Below are 18,294 nucleotides of genomic sequence, written 5' to 3' on the forward strand. Positions count from 1 at the left end.
CTTATTTTCCACCATAATTTGCAAATAAATTCATTAAAAATCCTACAATGTGATTTTCTGGATTTTTTTTCCTCAATTTGTCTGTCATAGTTGACGTGTACCTATTATGAAAATTACAGGCCTCTCTCATCTTTTTAAGTGGGAGAACTTGCACAATTGGTGGCTGACTAAATACTTTTTTCCCCCACTGTAGAAAAGTAATACATTATTTACAAATTTACTAGATGTTATGAATGCAGAATTATTTAAAGTGAGATTCCTGAAGAACCTGCTCACAAATGAGCCCTCTGATCTCACATCCCCTCAGCCTTGCGTGAACCCATACTGGCCCACACTCCAATAAATACACACGTTCATACTGTACATTGCTTGGTCCCCAAATGATTTCAGTGTGACTGGAATAGTATTGTTGCACTATATTTGCCCTCAAATGACACAGCTCTGGCACACTGCCCCTAATGCCCACTAATGAATGAGGCAACTAGCTACCCTTCCAATGGGATCCCATTAGACTGAATAAGGCGGTGATTGGATGAGGCTTTGGGATAAGATGTTCTCAGTTAGCCAATTCCACTCTTACCGACCTGCCAAATCCCTTTAGCTGGGGTAGGGGTTAAATAGGGGTAACCCTAAACCCATGGTCCATTAAGGATCCATCTGGACCCCACCCATGGCCCAGTCAACCCCTAAAACAGCTCATTAACGTGCCAATCAAACACTCACCCAGCAGTGAGGGAGTGGCTAACAAGGACAGAGGTAAAATGTGCATTCTGAGTTAACTATGATGTATTTAAAAAGCAAGGGTTAGAATTATGTACCAGTAGAAATCGCTCCATTCCCCAACACCGCAAACAATGTTTTCATAAGAGAGACAAAATGTATAGGTAGACGTACTTTATTCCTAAAACAGAAGCTGCACCATCTGTAGTGGCACACATTTATATGTACACATATACACACACACACACACACACACACACACACAATTCTCTAAATCTGTCATATAAAATATATAATCTGACAATCTGTACCTCATATCCCATTTATCTGAATGCATTGAATTACTGTGCAACAGACTCTGGCACTATGGCTGAGCTGTAAATCCTGTCCACTCAAAAGGAAGGGATATAAATGCCCAGCCTACTTAATCTGTACATCAGGGCAATACAAATGTCAATACCCTTTAAAAAATATTATACTCTAAAAGCGGCCTACAGCAAATTCACTTGAGCGGTTTCGGTTTTGTAATTCAAAAAAATGGATTACATTTTAAACCAATTCCTTTTAAAGTGAGATGGCAATACACCCTCAGATTCTTTATATATAAAAGATATTAAGAAATAAAAATTACACATTTAAACTTACAATAAATAAGATATATGCAGGCATTTCATTAGGATAACATTTTATCAGATTGAAATCTAAGATCATTAAAAACACAACTTATTCTCCTTTATGAAAAGTCCCTATTCCAAAATGTTAAAATGGACACTTGGCATTTGATTGATAGGATAGGACACCTTCAGTGCTGCCATGGAGACGTTGGCTGGGGGAGATTCCTTATGGCCATGCCCCCACCCTGAAGTGTTGAGGGTCCATCCACTCCAGGGAACCCCCTCCCATTAGTTTCATGATGATGTCCATAGATCCCACTTGATATCCTTGTTCAGAGCATGTTCATGATAAAGTTGTACATCTGGTTGAGCACCACAAAGTGAACAGGCAGACAGGAGCGCCGGTCCTGTGTGGCAGGGTCACACGTCAGCCAGGAGAGGGCGTTGTACTGCTCCAGCACAAACCTGTCAGGGCAGAGAACACATCACTATATATAACTAACTATACATTCAACTTACCCCTCTTTTCTAATAAACCTATGCTCTGCCTATCAAATTAATGTATTGCCCATTTATGTTATTTCATATGGCTTCCATTCAATATTGAGCAGTTTACCTGAGCACATCTGAGGTGTGGTTTGAGTCCAAAGGGTGTGAGTGTTTGCTGTGGAGAAGCTCATCTGATTGGACTGAGGACACGTGGAGGTGTAGGGAGGCCTGGGAAGGGACGACAGACAACAAGAGGTCAGCTAGAAGAACACCCAAACATCACACCAGTTACATTAGAAAAGGGAAACATTGAAATGACATGACTCCTGATCAAGTACACATTTAAGTAAAGCAGAAATGTGCTGCTGGGTTCTAGGACCAGAGAAGAACAAAAGCCTTTGGGAGCAGAGTGAGTGTGAGGTTAACTGTCAGAGGAGCATTAGGTAGGTAGGTACCTTGAGGAACAGTGGGCACTGGTTCTGTGCCTGGGGGCAGGCTGACCAGAACCAGTCAGGCAGGGGGCCAGCCTTTGCTGTGGAGATGAAGTAGCCCAGAGCCATAGGCTGCTGCAGGATGTTCAGGGCCTCTTCGTGGGACTCCATACGGTCTGTGCTCTGGCCCTGGAACACACAGGGACATAGGGAGACACCATCAATCCTTATTCAATCTTCATTTATTCATAGTCAGGTAAGCATCCTCCTGCTGGTAGTGTTGTGGAGGGGCAGAGGGGGCTTACCTTGCTGCCGTCTCCCCCCTGGTGATAGTGTCCACCGGGGGAGTGAACGGGGGAGGTGGTGGGAGAGTTGGGCAGGATATTGATGAGGTCAGGGTCCACCATGTCGTTATCAAACAGGTCAAAGATGCCCATCCCATCTGAACCATCTATGGAGAGGGATAAACACAAAGGCTCATTCAAGACTATATCCCATTAGCTCAGACAGAGCTGCTCTGTCTCCCTGTTTCAGTAACATCGCCGTGTGGAGCCAGACTACAGCCAGAGCCTAGAAATGCATCAACAGCTACAGTGTGTGTGTGTGTGTGTGTGTGTGTGTGTGTGTGTGTGTGTGTGTGTGTGTGTGTGTGTGTGAGAGAGAGAGAGAGACTGACCAGGGTTGATGGGGTTGAAGGCGATGTCTATGTTCTGTTCGGTGGTGGCGTTGTTGACCTGCACCATGGCCGAGGTGGGGAACACCAGGATGTGGGTGCAGGACGTGTCCTGAGGAGTGCTCAGCTGGGAAGTCTGCATGTTCAGAGTGGTGCTGCGGCCAAACACTGAGCCTGTTGACACAGAGTCTACACAGCAGAGAGAGAGGGGTTAACACGATACAGATAACACCAAAACATTTCAGGAAATTCAAACAGGGGAACCAAGGCTGCACTGTGCAGCCATCGCTCAAGGTTAAAACTTCTGTTCGTTTTTACCCGGCATGATGACAAAGGAGCCCTGGGGCTCCATGGCAACCAGGCAGGCGCTGAGGATGCTGGGAGTGTCTGCGGCAGAGATGCCACACATCCTGCAGGTCTCCTTGAGGCGCTTGCTGAGAGACTGCAGGTTCCTCCTGCTGAGCAGAATACTCCAGTCTGGAACACAGAGGGAGACAGGGAGGCTGTCATCAGTCAGGGCACAACAGATCATGTACAACTCACTGTATATACACAAGACCAAAAGTATGTGGACACCTGCTCATTGAACATCTCATTCCAAAAACATGGGCATTAATATGGAGTTGGTCCCCCCTTTGCTGCTATAACAGCCTCCACTATTCTGGGAAGGCTTTCCACTAGATGTTGGAACATTGCTGCTGGGACATGCTTCCATTTAGCCACAAGAGCATTAGTGAGGTTGGGCACTGATTTTGGGCGATTAGGCCTGGCTCGCAATCAGCGTTCCAATTCATCCCAAAAGTTGTTCGATGGAGTTGATGTCAGGGCTCTGCAAGTCAAGTTCTTCCACACCAATTTAGACAAACTATTTCTGTATGGACCTCGCTTTGTGCACGGGGGCATTGTCATGCTGATACAGGAAAGGGCCTTCCCCAAACTGTTGCCACAAAGTTGAAGCACAGAATCGTCTAGAATGTCATTGTGCTGTGGCGTTGAGATCTCCCTTCACTGGAACTAAGAACCATGAAAAACAGACCAAGACCATTATTCTTCCCTCACCAAACTTTACAGTTGGCACTATGCATCGGGGCAGGTAGCGTTCTCCTGGCATCCGCCAAACCCAGATTTGTCAGCCGGACTGCCAGATGGTGAAGCGTGATTCATCACTCCAGAGAATGCATTTCCACTGCTCCAGAGTACAATTGCGGCGAGCTTTACACCACTCCAGCCGAAACTTGGCATTGCATGGTGATCTTAGGCTTGTGTGCGGCTGCTCGACCATGGAAACCCATTTCATGAAGCTCCCGACAAATGGTTATTGTGCTAAGGTTGCTTCCAGACGCAGTTTGGAACTTGGTAGTGAGTGATGCAACAGAGGACAGACGATTTTTACGCGCTACACACTTCAGCACCCGGTGGTCACGTTCTGTGAGCTTGTGTGGCCTACCACTTCGCGGCTGAGCCGTTGTTGCTCCTAGACGTTTCCACTTCACAATAACAGCACTTACAGTTGACCAGGTCAGCTCTAGCAGGGCAGAAATTTGACGAACTGACTTGTTGGAATGGTGGCATCCTATGACGGTGCCACATTGAAAGTCACAGATCTTCAGTAAGGCCAGTCTACTGCCAATGTTTGTCTACGGAGATTGCATGGCAGTGTGCTCGATTTTATACATATCAGCAACAGGTGTGGCTGAAATAGCTGAATCCACTCATTTTAAGGGGTGACCATATACGTGTGTGTGTGTGTAATATATATCTCACACACACAGTACCAGCAAAAGTTTGGACACCTACTCATTCAAGGGTCTTTCTTAATTTTTACTAATTTTCTACATTGTAGAATAGTGAAGACATCAAAACTATGAAATAACATACGGAATCATGTAGTAACCACGTTTTTTATATATTTTAGATTCTTCAAAAGTAGCCACCCTTTGCCTTGGCAGCTTTGCACACTCTTGGCACTCTCTCAACCAGCTTCATGAGGAATGCTTTTCCAACAGTCTTGAAGGAGTTCCCACATATGCAGAGCACTTGTTGGCTGCTTTTCCTTCACTTTTCAGGTCTCTCCAGTAATGTTCGATCGAGTTCAAGTCCGGGCTCTGGCTGGGCCACTCAAGGACATTCAGAGACTTGTCCCGAAGCCACTCTTTGCTGTGTGCTAAAGGTTGTTGTCCTGTTGGAAGGTGAACCGTCGCCCCAGTCGGAGGTCCTGAGTGCTATGGAGCAGGTTTTCAAGGATCTCTCTGTACTTTGCTCCTTTCCTCTTTCCCACGATCCTGACTAGTCTCTGAAAAACATCCCCACAGCCTGATGCTGCCACCACCATGCTTCACCGTAGGGATGGTGCCAGGTTTCCAGGTTTCCTCCAAACGTGACGCTTGGCATTCAGGCCAAAGAGTTCAATCTTGGTTTCATCAGACCGGAGAATCTTGTTTCTCATTGTCTGAGAGTCTTTAGGTGCCTTTTAGCAAACTCCAAGCGGGCTGTCATGTGCCTTTTACTGAGGAGTGGCTTCCGTCTGGCCACTACCATAAAAGCCTGATTGGTGGAGTGCTGCAGAGATGGTTGTCCTTCTGGAACGTTCTCCCATCTCCACAGAGGAACTCTGGAGCTCTGTCAGAGTGATCATCGGGTTCTTGGTCACCTCCCTGACCAAGGTCCTTCTCCCCCGATTGCTCAGTTTGGCCGGGCGGCCAGCTCTAATAAGAGTCTTGGTAGTTCCAAACTTCTTCTATTTAAGAATGATGGAGGCCACTGTGTTCTTGGGGACCTTCAATGTTGTAGAAATGATTTGGTACCTTTCCCCAGATCTGTGCCTCGACACGATCCTGTCTCGGAGCTCTACGGACAATTCCTTCGACCTCATGGCTTGGTTTTTGCTCTGACATGAACTGTCAACTGTGGGACCTTATATAGACAGGTATGTGCCTTTCCAAATCATGTCCAATCAATTGAATTTACAACAGGTGGACTCCAATCAAGTTGTAGAAACATCAAGGATGATCAATGGGAAACAGGATGCACCTGAGCTCAATTTCGAGTCTCATTGCAAAGGGTCTGAATACTTAAGGTATTTCTGGTTCTTTTAAAAAAAATACATTTGCAAACAATTCTAAAAAAACTGTTTTCGCTTTGTCATTATGGGGTAGTGTGTGTAGATTGATGAGGACAAAAATAATTTCATCCATTTTAGAATAAGGCGGTAACTTAACAAAATGTGGAAAACGTCAAGGGGTCAGAATACTTTCCCAATGCACTGTATGTATGTATGTATGTATGTATGTATGTATGTATGTATGTATGTATGTATGTATGTATGTATGTATGTATGTATGTATGTATGTATGTGTATATATATATATATATCTCTCTCTCTCTCATCTGCTGGAGTTTGGACTAGTGTGGCATACCTCGTAACTCTCCGTGGCCCATTCTGCCCAGGCGGCCAATCACCACCCTCCAGGGAAGTGATGTCACCTGCACCAAGCCTAGACACCACTCCCACAGCTTCTGCAGGCCCAGTCGTCTGGCTGAACCCTTTTTCCTCCGAGCCCTGTATATAGGACACAACAAACATCGTCACAAAAGAGACATTCTGAATTGAATTTGTTTGCATTTTGAGTATCTACCATTTGACAGGTTGTGCGTGTCACTGACCTGTTAGGCACGTCGATGCTGATGATGCATGTCTCCAGCAGCTCTCCTGATTGGTCAGTACAGGAGGCCAGGAGCCAGCGCTGGTCATGCGACAGGCAGTAGCCCACAAACAGCACGTTGTACTTCTGAGAGGCCTCGCCGAACGTCTCCCCCAGCTCTGTCTGCTTGTCCTTGATGGGCGCCAGGATGAACGGTGGGGTGTACAGACGCAGACACTCTGGCCTCTGCACAGGTGTGAAAGTCAAAGTTCATGGGTCAGACCAATGGTTCATATGTGTCACTTAGCAAGCTGCATTTAGTAAGCCGTTGTGATTTATTCAACAGAGCAGTGGTCTCTTGGATCATCAAGGTATATGCAAGGAGTTGTCAAAGACCAGGATGTTATGTTAAACAGACCATTCACATTGTGACAACAGTTTCTAAAACTGATAAGCAGTCTAAATCAATCCAGTAATAATATTTGAGAGGTTTTAGTGCAGTTTCCTATGTGTGGTGTGTTGTTGTTTACCTCCGAGCTCCTCAGTGCCATGTCGATGGCCAGGCCAGGGCCGAAGCCTGTCAGAGCCTTGATGTTGGTGTTGCCGGGGAGGGGCCGTCTGCACTGGGTGAACACCGAGAAGGCTAGGGACTTGAGGTGCTGACCGTAGAGATGGCGCTCCTCAATGCGCACAGGCTGCAACAAGTACTGGCAGGGAATGATCTGACCAACACAATACATTGTTAGAAACCACCTTTTTAACCACACCAACCCCACAGGTGTTTGAGATAACAATGTGCTGAACATAAATGTGAATGGTCTGCAGTCTGGCTACATGTGTCAAGTCCTCCATTACCTGCACAGACACAGAGTTTCTGATGTGAGGTGGCAGGAACTGGAGCATCTCCACATAGCAGCGCAGCAGGCCCAGCGTCCACACACTGGAGTGGGAGTCCCTCTCCCCGTCCTCGTAGCTGAAGGGATCCACGATGTAGACCACAATGGCTGGGGGGAACGTCACTGCATGGGACTCTCCGTCTGTAGGGACGCCCACCTTGTCTCTCTCCAACGTGCTGTAGAGAGAGAAGCACTCGGGTCAAAGGTCAAACAGACAATAATCAACTAGCTTTATGTATCAGATTAAAGACATTTAGCAGGCCAAATGTTATTTTCCAGACAAGTCTAGTGCACAAAAATGGGAGAGATGGGTAAGGTCGTAATTCAGCCTATTCCAAGTGCGAGTCAATTACAAACTCAGGGCAACAAGTGGTGCTACAGAAAATCAGTGACTAAACCAGAGGATGTCAGATGGTGGTGTTACATACGTCTCCACGGGCTCGGTGGTGGCCTGGGGTTGGTTGGCAGTGGGGCCATTCTCCCCTGTGGTCTGAGCTCCCGACTGGGGCCCATTCTGGGAGACGCTGCCCTGCAGGCCTGATGTCCCGTATGGTGTGTAGGAGCTGGGCTTGGCCGAGGGCATTCCTAAGCCCCCTATCCCTCCCATTGCCTGGGGGCCTATGGTGGAAGTGGTGGAGGAGGGTGGGGTGCTGGCAGGCTGGGCAGTGCTGCTGGAGCTCTGGGGACCTGATGAGGGGGTGGTGGAGCCAGGGGACTGGGAGGAGGAGGACTGGGGGGAGGCCACAGTGGGGCTGTGCTGGTTCAACAGAGAGCTGTCCAGAGACTGCCCAGCCAGGTATGGAGCTAAGGAGAGTAACAAAAATGTTGAGAAAAAGATGACCAATGTCTGATATTAAGAGACACCCAACTCAAAAAAGAGCCAATAAATGACATCTGAATATTTGCTTCTTGCCTTTTGTACAAGCCAAATTATAAACCCCATCTCTTATTCAGTACAAATCTCCTGAAATAGAAGATTGCATTCTAATGAAGACATACCCAGGTCATGCCGGCACACTTGGGCGTAGAGTTTGAGTTTGCTGAAGGCCTCGCTATTCCCGTTGCTGCTGGCCATTTTGAGGAACCAGTCACTGAGGGGCTGCTCTGCCAGGTTCCTGCCCTCTGCCGTACCAACCCGCAATATGCCATCTGGATGAGTCTTACAGATTGGTCTGTGCTGACCCAGTCGACAGGCCTGCAAAGAGAAAAACATGGGTAAATGTACCAATTTTCTCTTATTTATATTCTTTTACATTTATATTTTATTAGACTATGGGGGGTGTCTGTGTGCGTGTGTCCCCACTTACCTCGTACACGGCCGTAAGGTCCTTGAAGAAGCTCTTAGCCCCGCGGAGCAGAGCCTCGTTCTCAGGACAGACGACTACATATCCCACGTCCCTGTGGGAGCCGAAGGGGTCCAGCAGCAGCTTCTCCCAGTAAGGCAGGCCGAAGGGCGACAGCACCACAAAGTCATACTCATAGCCCACCAGGAAGGTAGGGATGGGCAGGGGCTCTGGAGACTCATCAGTGCCTAACGGTTCATAGAGGAGGGACAGTCAGACTCATTGCAAAGTTTAGTTGAGGGCGGCAGGTAGCCTAGGGGGTAAGAGCGTTGGGCCAGTAACTGAAACAATTGCTTTGTGTAAACTTAAACCAGATATAAAGTATGAAGAAAATGGACCTATATATATTCTTTAATAATATCATATTTGAGAACTACAATCACCAAAATAAAAGCTAGACAATCAGGGTGAATTACATTTAAAAAATAATTAATTTAGTAGTATGGATTTTGTCATTATGTTTGAGCAAAAGCACAGCATTAGCCAAGGCAAAATGCATGGAATTGCAGGAAATTAGATTTAAAACGGCAAATAAATTCTCAGCTCCATGGAGACATTTATAGAATTGCAAGAATTCTCTTCAATTCAGCTGCGCCGAAAGGCCACCACCTAAGCCACTTTTTAATCCAGAAAAAAAACCTAGATACATTCATGTATTATTATTATTATTATTATTATTGCTTGATTTTTAAAGTCCTCGTGTTTACCGTAGGATCCCCTGCCGGCCATCTTGTGAAACTGCTGCCAGGTGAGGGGTCCCTGAACGCCCCAGGAACGCACGCTCCTCTTCTTCTGGATGGCATCCTGGAGTACAGGCTGGAGGGAGAGCAGCACCCGCAACACGTCCTGAGAGAACAGCCTGCTCACTTCTGCAGCTGGAGGGGGAAACAGAGGGAGCGAGGGATCAGCATCAGACAAACACACATCCAACCAAGGAGACTGGGTTTCACATAAGAGGAGTAGGAAGAGACGGGAAAAGGAGGAAAGAGTAGGAGGGGAAAGAAGATTGTGCATTGTCAATGAGTGAAGGAGCGGACTCACCTTTGCGTTTAGGCCAGTTGTGTAGACACGTGCTCTTAACCAGTGCCTCATCCACCTTGCCTCCTGACATGTTGTCCATGAACTGCCGGCCATGCTCCAGAGCCATATAGCAGTCATTATAGCAGTCCCTCTCCTCCACCCGTAGAGAAGAGCGAAAGGGGCCTGAGGACAGAGCCCTGGGGTACTCCACCCCAGCCATGGGGGAGAATGGGTTGGTGCACTGGTCCTGCAGCAGCAGGATGAGCTCGTCTGGGGGCCTCTCTTTGGGGTTGCCGGTCCTGTGAAGGGAGGCGGAGTGCAGCTCCTGGAAACGCCTCTCAGAGTCGCGGCCAGCGTCCGAGCCACGCCCCACCACGTCCAGCTCGTCCTCCAGGAAGAGCCCAGCCGAGCTGCCGTATCGACGGTTGACCACGGCGCTGAAACCGCAGGTGCAGGGGTACTGGGCCTCGCCGTTGTCGTTAAGATACACGCCCACGTCTGCGCCACGGATGTTCATGTTGCACACGCATACGCAGCAGCTGTCAAAGTTACAGTCCTTGAAGAGGTTCATGACGGACTCAGAGAGGATGAGGGTGACGTAGAGACTGTGGGCCTCGGGGATGGAGGGCACAGTGGCTGGCTCCACTGAGCTGAGAGGTCGGCAGGTGGAAGGGGTGGAGGCAGGCGAGTAGAGGTCAGACTCGTCGTATTTGAGCGATCCCTGGACGCTGGCGGGCCCTCTTGGGGTGCGTGGGGTACGGGGAGTGCGTGGGGTGGGGGCAGAGAAGCGGGGTGTGGCCGGGGAGGGCAGGATGCCCGTGCCGCTGTTGCTGGGTGGGGCGCTGTTGGACATGAAGGGCGTGTGGGTCTGAGGTGTGTAGCTCTGGTAGTCTGGCTCAACACTGGGGATGTTACTGAAATAGGGAGATAACAGCACACACATTAAAACCCCTGACACACAATTGGGTATATGAGACTTGTATAATTCTAGGGGACCAGTCTGATTGGTTACCCGTCTTTGGTGAGGAGGCCCATGGTTGGCACAGGGGGTATGAGCTCCAGTTTGCCCATGGTCCAGCTGGGTGTGTAAACACAGTCTGGCAGCTTGATGGGCATCATACACTGACTGGGCAGCATCTTCAGTGGAGCAAACATGGAGCAGCCTGTGAATGCCTTGCACGCCTCCGACTTGTACACAAACGAGAAGTCCTGGAGGTAGATGGGGGAGAAGGAAAATAAGCCACTATAACACTTCAGCAAGTCTAAGCTAAGAACAAGTATTGAAGCTGACAACAGCATGACTAGACAAAGAGTATGTTAAATAAAACGTCAGTCTTATTCCCCCCCCCCCCCCCCAAAAAAAAGTGCATTACGAGCACTGACTTTGCTGATAACCTGTACTTACTACGACTGTGATGTGGTTGTCTCACCTAGCTATCCTTAGATGAATGCACTAACTGCAAGTCATTTGGATAAGAGAAACTGCTAAATGACTAAAATGTAAAATCAAGACCCTCCACACTAAACTGAATCTGAAGGCCCAGTGCAATCAAACATTTTATTTTCCTGTTTTATAAATATTTCCACACTATGAGGTTGGAATAATAGTGTGAAATTGTGAAAATGATAATACCCTTTTAGTGTAAGAGCTGTTTGAAAAGATCACCTGAAATTTCTTCCTGTTTTGGTGTGATGGAGTTTTGGCATGCCTGGCGACATCACCGGCAGTATAAGTTAATAGACCAATAACAAAGAGTTTCAAACCTCTGCCAATAACAGCTATTTTTCAGGTTACATATCCCTCCCTTTAGGCTCATCCAATGAGGCCCCAAACTCCGACCACTCCCAGACAGTCCTAGCAAAATTATTGCTTGAGAAATTGCTCTGGCAATTTACTAAGAAGCTTTGTTTGTTTTTGACCATTTTAATTGAAAACAATAAGAGTAAGTACTTAATTATTACCCAGAAGTTATTTATATCAAGATAAAAACAGCTGCATTGGGCCTTTAAGTTACCTTGATCTCAGAGGGCTTGGGGCTGCAGAAGCCTTCCTCCACCTCCATCTTGTAGTGGCTGCTAAACTGGCTCCCTTCCAGCAGAGTGAGGCCCACCCCGGCCTCCAGGCCACCGTAGTCCTTCCCCCCAGTGTTCATGGGGGAGTAGCCCATGATGTGCTGCTCCAGAGAGGGAGGGGTGGGGAACATCTTGTGCAGGTCAGCAGAGCCTGGGGACAGGAAGGTGAACAGAGGAATCACCCTATTGTTTGGTAAATTAATGTAGGATACAGTGATGACCTAAAGAGGAACTTTAGGGAAGGAATTGGAGAAAGGGAACATACTTATGCAGGACAGAGGGTCCAGATTTGATGTTTTGTGTTCCTTACTGCCAAACTTGTCTCCATGTACTCCTGCTCTCCTGGATCCAGGCTGTGGGGGACAGAACGTTTTAAAAAGGCTTTGAACAGAGAGCTTTAAGACTTTACATAATGTTCTGTGAGCAATGTATCAACTAGAGATATTGAAACGGACAAAAGGATATGTAACCCAAACAATGTTGCCCCCCAATGTAGATGACAACTACAGTGCCTGCAGAAAGTATTCATACCTCTTAACTTATTCCACATTTTGTTGTTACAGCCTGAATTCAAAATGGATCAAATATTTTACAAATTGCCCACCCATCGACACACAATACCTCATGACAAAGTGAACAAACGCTTTGAGTCACCTTGGGTATGTCTATCAGTTTTGCACTTCTGGATTTGGGGATTGTCTCCCATTCTCAAGATTTTCAAGCACTGTTAAGTTAGATGGGGAGCAGCAGTGAACAGCAATCTTTCCACAGATTTTCAATGGGATTCAAGTCTGGGCTTTGGCTGGGCCACTCAAGGACTTGTTCTGAAGCCATTCTAGCATTGCTTTGGCTGTATGCTTGAGGTCATTGTCCTGTTGGAACGTAAATCTTCGCCCCCTGTCTAAGGTCATTTGCACTCTGTATTTGGCTCCATTCATTGTTCCCTCTATCCTTAACAGTCTCCCAGTCCATGCCGCTGAAAAGCATCCCCATAGCATGATGCTGCTGCCACCACCATGCTTCACGGTAGAGATGGTGTTAGAAGGGTGATGAGCTGGGCTTGGTTTTCTTCAGACACAGCACTTTGCATTCAGGCCAAAGACTTACATTTTTTTCTCATCAGACCACAATCTTTTGCCTTATGCTCTGAGTCTTTCATGTGCCTTTTTGCAAACTCCAGGTGAGCTGTCATGTGCCTTTTTCTTAGGAGTGACTTCCGTCTGGCCACTCTCACATAAAGCCCAGATTGGTGAAATGCCGTAGACTGTTGTCCTTCTGGCAGGTTCTCCCATCTCAGCCAAGGAACTCTGTAGCTCTGTCAGAGTGGTCATTGGGTTCTTGGTCACCTCCCTGTTCTTTCATGTACTGTCAACTGTGGGACCTTTTATATACAGGTGTGTTTCTTTCTAAATCAATTGAATGGGCCACAGGTGGACTCCAGTCAAGTTGTAGTAACATCAAGGATGATCAAAAGAAAGTGGTTTGCAGTGTCATAGCAAAGGAGTGCATTTCATTTTCAATACATTTGCTAAAATCTCTAAAAACATGTTTTCACTTTGTCAGTATGGGGTATTGTGTGTAGATGGGTGAGAATTTTTATTTAATCAATTTTGAATTCAGGCTGTAACACAACAAAATGTGGATTAAGTCAAGGGGTATGAATACTTTCTGGAGGCACTGTATACTCTACTGACCGCTAACTCATCTTCGTCTGAGTTGAAGAGGTTGTCCAGGTCGTTGATGGACACAGCCAGGTCTGTCTCATGGATGAGGCTGGTGGAGGGTACAGGCTTTCCACCAGCTGAACCCTGACCATCTGCACACACAGAGAGACAGACACAAAGGAAGTGCCCTCAGTAACCACTCTGGATGACCATTTTGACATTCCACTCTTGTAGTTTTAGAGGAGTTATTAAAACAAAGTCTTCAACAAAGAAGGAAATGCTCACCATCTGCTGAGGTCCCACTGCCATCGTCACCCTAAACAAACACCAGCATAACAAATGTGTTATTCTCTTGGCATCTGCTACATCAGTGGCTGCCAACCAGGGGTACTAGGACCCCTGGGGGTACATGGTCTATCCACAGTGGGTACTTGAGAAGACCATAAGCTGACTGGTAAAATGCACATGAGGGGGTACTTCAGGGGTACTCCAGGCAGAGCAAAATTCAGTTGGTGGTACAGTAAGCAAAGAATGTTGGGAACCACTGTGCTACATCATCCCATAAGCAAAAGAGTGGCATTTAATGTCAACTGAACTAACAAATTCTACCACATTAGGTAGGTAGGATTAGGAAAAGGGTGTAGGGATAACTATGGAATGAATTCTTAGAAACTCATGTTTGATACTCACCTTGTGTCTCTTGCTGGTCTCTCTCTCAGAGCTTAGTTTGTCCTTCTTGTCAGTGAAGGTGAACTCCTCGTCTCCCTCCACAAAGGCGTAGGGGTCTGGCTCCTCCTCCTGGTCCTCGTCAGCCATGGCAGCCGCCAGGTGGCTGTTCCTCCTCTGGGTGTAGGTCCTCACCAGGTCGTCAGACACCTTCAGAGGCCTGCCAGAGCCAGACATCAACCTGGGAGGAGACAATGTTACATAGATGATCAGTAATCATGTGAAAGGAGGGGAAACTGCATATATAATGCTCAAAGTGGATGTACAGAGAGGGAGAAACCAAATATCTATCATAGCCACTCATCACCTTGGTGCTTGTAGTAAGGTTCATCATTACATCTTGAAAGAGAGGAGGGGTAGTGTACTCACTCTGTGACAGAGACAATGTTCTCCTGCCCTCCTCCTCCCCCGGAGTCATCCTGTAGTTTGTCCACAGGCAGCAGTGGTGTCAAGAAGTCTGAGGCCTTCTTACGTGGCAAGTTGAAGTACTTCCAGGGGTTGTGGGCAGAGTCTTCGTTGGGGTTGATGGCTGAACCCACGTAGACAGTGGGTTCCAGGGACTCAGGGTAGGCAGCGGGGAAAGGCAGGGGCTGGGGTTCGTCAGACGAGGTCTTCTGGGGCAGCAGGCAGGGCTCGGAGGAGGGGGGGTAGAAGTGTTGGTGGACGGGCGTGGAGGAGCTCTTCATGGCCCCAGGGTCTTCCTCCCCGCGTTCGCAGGGGTGGGGGCTGAGAGGAGGGGGCTGTGGGGAGCCGGCCAGGTCTTGGGGGGTCCCGTGGGTGTGCAACATGGGGGCTTTGGAAGGGGCTGTGTCTATGTGGTGCAGGCTGGGGTAGGGGACCTCATCCTGGGTTCTCATACACAGCCTCTGGGGCTCCATGGCCGGCTCCTCAAAAACATAGCTGCGGTGGTGGAAGGGTGTCTGGGGCCTCTTCTGCTGCTTCTCCCCCTTCTCCAACTTCTCGCCCAGCTTGTGTTTGGGGGGCGGCTGTGGGGGCTGGCCCACCGATGGAGGGTTTCCTGAGGTGCTGCCTGATCGTTGCTTCTGGTTTTTATGCCTGGGGTAAATAGACAAAATATTGGAATAGCTGAATGTTGATTTCCAAGGTGTCTGTGATAAAAATCAGATCCCCTAAAGGACTCTGGGGAAAAATTCACATCAGCCTAAAACACGTGTCAAACAAGGCCCGCAGGCCGGATCTGGCCCATGACACATTTCTATCTGGCTTGCACAATGATTTGGGTTGTGAATTCATTTTGGCCCGCTTCCATACAGCCCACGACGCGCTGCACTACAAGTCCCAGCAAGCACTGCCAACTTGATGCGCTCCAAAGGCAGTGCATTGCATTGCAACACACACACAACCCTCCTCCCACACCCACACCCACCCAACCCGGAGCCAGCCAGTGTGCTGGATCACCTCACTAAACAACTGTTTTCCTTAACGGCACTGACCGAATCTTCTACCAGACCGAAAGTTTAAGTTGTAGGCTAAATGTTGATGCCAAGTTTCAGTTCCAATGGGTCATTGCTGTAGCCTACAGAAAATGGCATCATGGTTGTCAAAATGTTCTTAGATAAAGGATTCACACGCAAGTATAAGTTACTACTAAAGGACACACGCAAGTATAAATGAGTTAACAGTTGAGTCATCTACTTTATGAAATTACAGCCTGATGTACATCAATTGTGCGGTCCCATTTATCGCGCGCAGCGGAAGGTAAGTGCACAGGCAGTGCCTCCTACGCTACTAAAATGTTGAAGTCTGGCTTCGGTTTTTAAAGCTTGACAATGAATAACCAAAAAACAAAACCTGCAACAAAACACTTAAAATATTTGTAATTAGGGTCTAAGCATATTAGCCAATGCACATCTGCAAGCAAAGGCTGGACAAATATTATTTATCTCCTTTTATTTATGTTAAAATGCTATGTGTTTTTTCAATATGGCCCGGGCGGTGATTGAGTTTGACACCCCTGGCCTAAAACAACCCCCACTGTTATAATCAAACGTGATCCACAGTACCTTGAACAGTTGCAGTGTGCCCTACGCGATGACTCCACAAAATCCCACACTCCTGTTTTGTCCCCCTCCTCCTCACAGGTGCCGTTGGTCAATGTAGCAAACTTCCTCCTGACAAAGAAGCAGAAACAGAGCTCAGCAGACACTCTCCTTCAATAGACCAGTAGTATGATATGACTCAGTAGGGTGAGGTGACGGGTAGAGTACATACTTGCTCTGGGCCCGGTTGGTAGTGCACTCCTGCCACACGCTCTCCACCACCTGGGCAGCCAGCCTGCGGGGGATCTTGCTGCCGTGGATACCGCTACTGTTGGAGTTGAAACCATCCACTTTCGAGCAGAGCTTCAACCACCTCTGGGCTGCCTGAGAATCTACAGCGAAAAAGATAGAGAAACACAAGTGATAATGCCAGAGAAGCCGGTGTTTGGAGGATATACAGTATTGGCCCCGAGACGAAACACTGGCTTCGAGGGCATTATCGCTTTTATACAACGAGTTACCAACATACTCAAATAATGATTGACATATTCTCATTAAAAACAATTATTCTGATTAATTTATTCATACTATTTCATCCTTCCACAAGATATAGTCCCGACACAAATCTAGGGTTGCTACCCAAGCCGGCTGGTCGTTCATTCTATCGGTTCGGTTGCCAGAGACATGACCCAGTCGTTAAGTCTTTTTGTTCTAAATCTATGGTGGCTGGCAACGTTCTTATCTCTTGCTTGCTAGCCAGCCAACTAGCTAACACAGTCACGTCAAACAGTGCAGCCAGAATAACAGCAAAGTAGCTGAATATTGTTAAAGCTGTGTTTCTAGTGAATTCTTTTGGGATACATCCATAACAATGAGCTAATGATGCGCGATTTCGCCTGGCATAGAACATTTGCTCTCTCGCCAGGCCACTGTTCAGAAGAGATAGCCAACTGCACAGCTAAAACAATCACTTCAAACTGATGCTGGAATGACAGCAAACTAGCTGCATTGTGTTTTTTTGCTATTGACATTTCTTTGTATATATCCATACAAATTATGCTGATTCATGATTTTCGACTGGCTCATCCCAACTTCAGACACGTTCATTACTATGGGACAGATGGAAATCAAATTTCAATTTTTTAAACAATGTTGCAAATGTCAGAGAGACAGACAGCAAGGTTAATACAAATCTCCACTGTTAGTCTAAAAGAAAGAGCAGATAATGTCTAGACGCTTTTTAGTGTAGATCTAGTATATAAATTGCCTGGCTGGGCTGATGAGACAGTGGATTGTGCAGTCAGATGGAACAGAGTAAATAGGCATTTCAACGTCATAGATTTAGCCAGTGGTAATAGACACCGGCTGGAAGGCGGTATTTAACCAATCAGCATCCAGGATTAGACCCACCCGTTGTATAAATGAATATAATACTCAGCCTTAGTGTATAATAAGTTATGAGTTTCATGTATATGTGCCTATCTAGGGAGTTTTTCCTAGAACTGTGCTTCTACATCTGCATTGCTTGCTCTTTGGGGTTTTAGGCTGAGTATCTGTATAAGCACTTTGTGACAACTGTTGATGTAAAATGGACTTTATAAAATAATTGAACCTGAACGCATCAATGTTTAATAATTCAAAGATGGACAGTGAAGCCAGACAGCTACTCATACCCTATTACACTTGCAGTGTTTGTGGTCCTAATAGACTCATTAGTAAATGGTAAGGCTACCTGTTTGGGCCTCCTCTGGTGATGTGGGAGGGGTAAGGGTGACAGAGGACATAGGAGGGTCTCTGTGGGCCCCCTGGCCCCCACACAGGATGGCTGAGGGGTTGGCTGAGCCCTGGGGGGCCAGGGCAGGGAGGTCTGACTGGGGCACCAGTACTAGACAGGCAGGGTACACCATCCTCACTCCCGCTGGAACAGATCAGCACAACACATTTAGTCAGAAGACAGTCTCCTTCAGAAACACACACAATTGCAATACCACATACTAACCACTA

At 47.2% G+C, this 18,294-nt stretch overlaps 1 protein-coding gene across 1 annotated transcript in view; it reads right to left on the minus strand.

Annotated features, from left to right (window-relative positions):
* Positions 1-879: 879 nt before the first annotated feature.
* Positions 880-18,294, minus strand: part of LOC311101923 (mediator of RNA polymerase II transcription subunit 13-like) — a 28,524-nt gene continuing 11,109 nt past the window's right edge. Inside the window, exons 6-30 of the mRNA XM_084143168.1 lie at positions 18,023-18,208; positions 16,523-16,682; positions 16,315-16,422; positions 14,660-15,346; positions 14,255-14,471; positions 13,850-13,880; positions 13,595-13,716; positions 12,166-12,253; positions 11,843-12,051; positions 10,840-11,036; positions 9,849-10,741; positions 9,515-9,682; positions 8,772-8,995; positions 8,464-8,659; positions 7,893-8,268; positions 7,424-7,640; positions 7,099-7,290; positions 6,591-6,814; positions 6,344-6,486; positions 3,246-3,404; positions 2,931-3,116; positions 2,560-2,705; positions 2,279-2,443; positions 1,951-2,051; positions 880-1,799 (exon numbers count right to left, since the gene is read on the minus strand). Coding sequence (XP_083999294.1) covers positions 1,667-1,799; positions 1,951-2,051; positions 2,279-2,443; positions 2,560-2,705; positions 2,931-3,116; positions 3,246-3,404; positions 6,344-6,486; positions 6,591-6,814; positions 7,099-7,290; positions 7,424-7,640; positions 7,893-8,268; positions 8,464-8,659; positions 8,772-8,995; positions 9,515-9,682; positions 9,849-10,741; positions 10,840-11,036; positions 11,843-12,051; positions 12,166-12,253; positions 13,595-13,716; positions 13,850-13,880; positions 14,255-14,471; positions 14,660-15,346; positions 16,315-16,422; positions 16,523-16,682; positions 18,023-18,208 — 5,528 coding nt within the window. The 3' untranslated portion in view covers positions 880-1,666. The remainder of the gene's footprint in view (positions 1,800-1,950; positions 2,052-2,278; positions 2,444-2,559; positions 2,706-2,930; positions 3,117-3,245; positions 3,405-6,343; positions 6,487-6,590; positions 6,815-7,098; positions 7,291-7,423; positions 7,641-7,892; positions 8,269-8,463; positions 8,660-8,771; positions 8,996-9,514; positions 9,683-9,848; positions 10,742-10,839; positions 11,037-11,842; positions 12,052-12,165; positions 12,254-13,594; positions 13,717-13,849; positions 13,881-14,254; positions 14,472-14,659; positions 15,347-16,314; positions 16,423-16,522; positions 16,683-18,022; positions 18,209-18,294) is intronic.

The sequence above is a fragment of the Coregonus lavaretus genome (assembly GCF_964263955.1).
Source record: "Coregonus lavaretus genome assembly, chromosome: 26".
Classification (NCBI taxonomy): Eukaryota; Metazoa; Chordata; class Actinopteri; order Salmoniformes; family Salmonidae; genus Coregonus; species Coregonus lavaretus.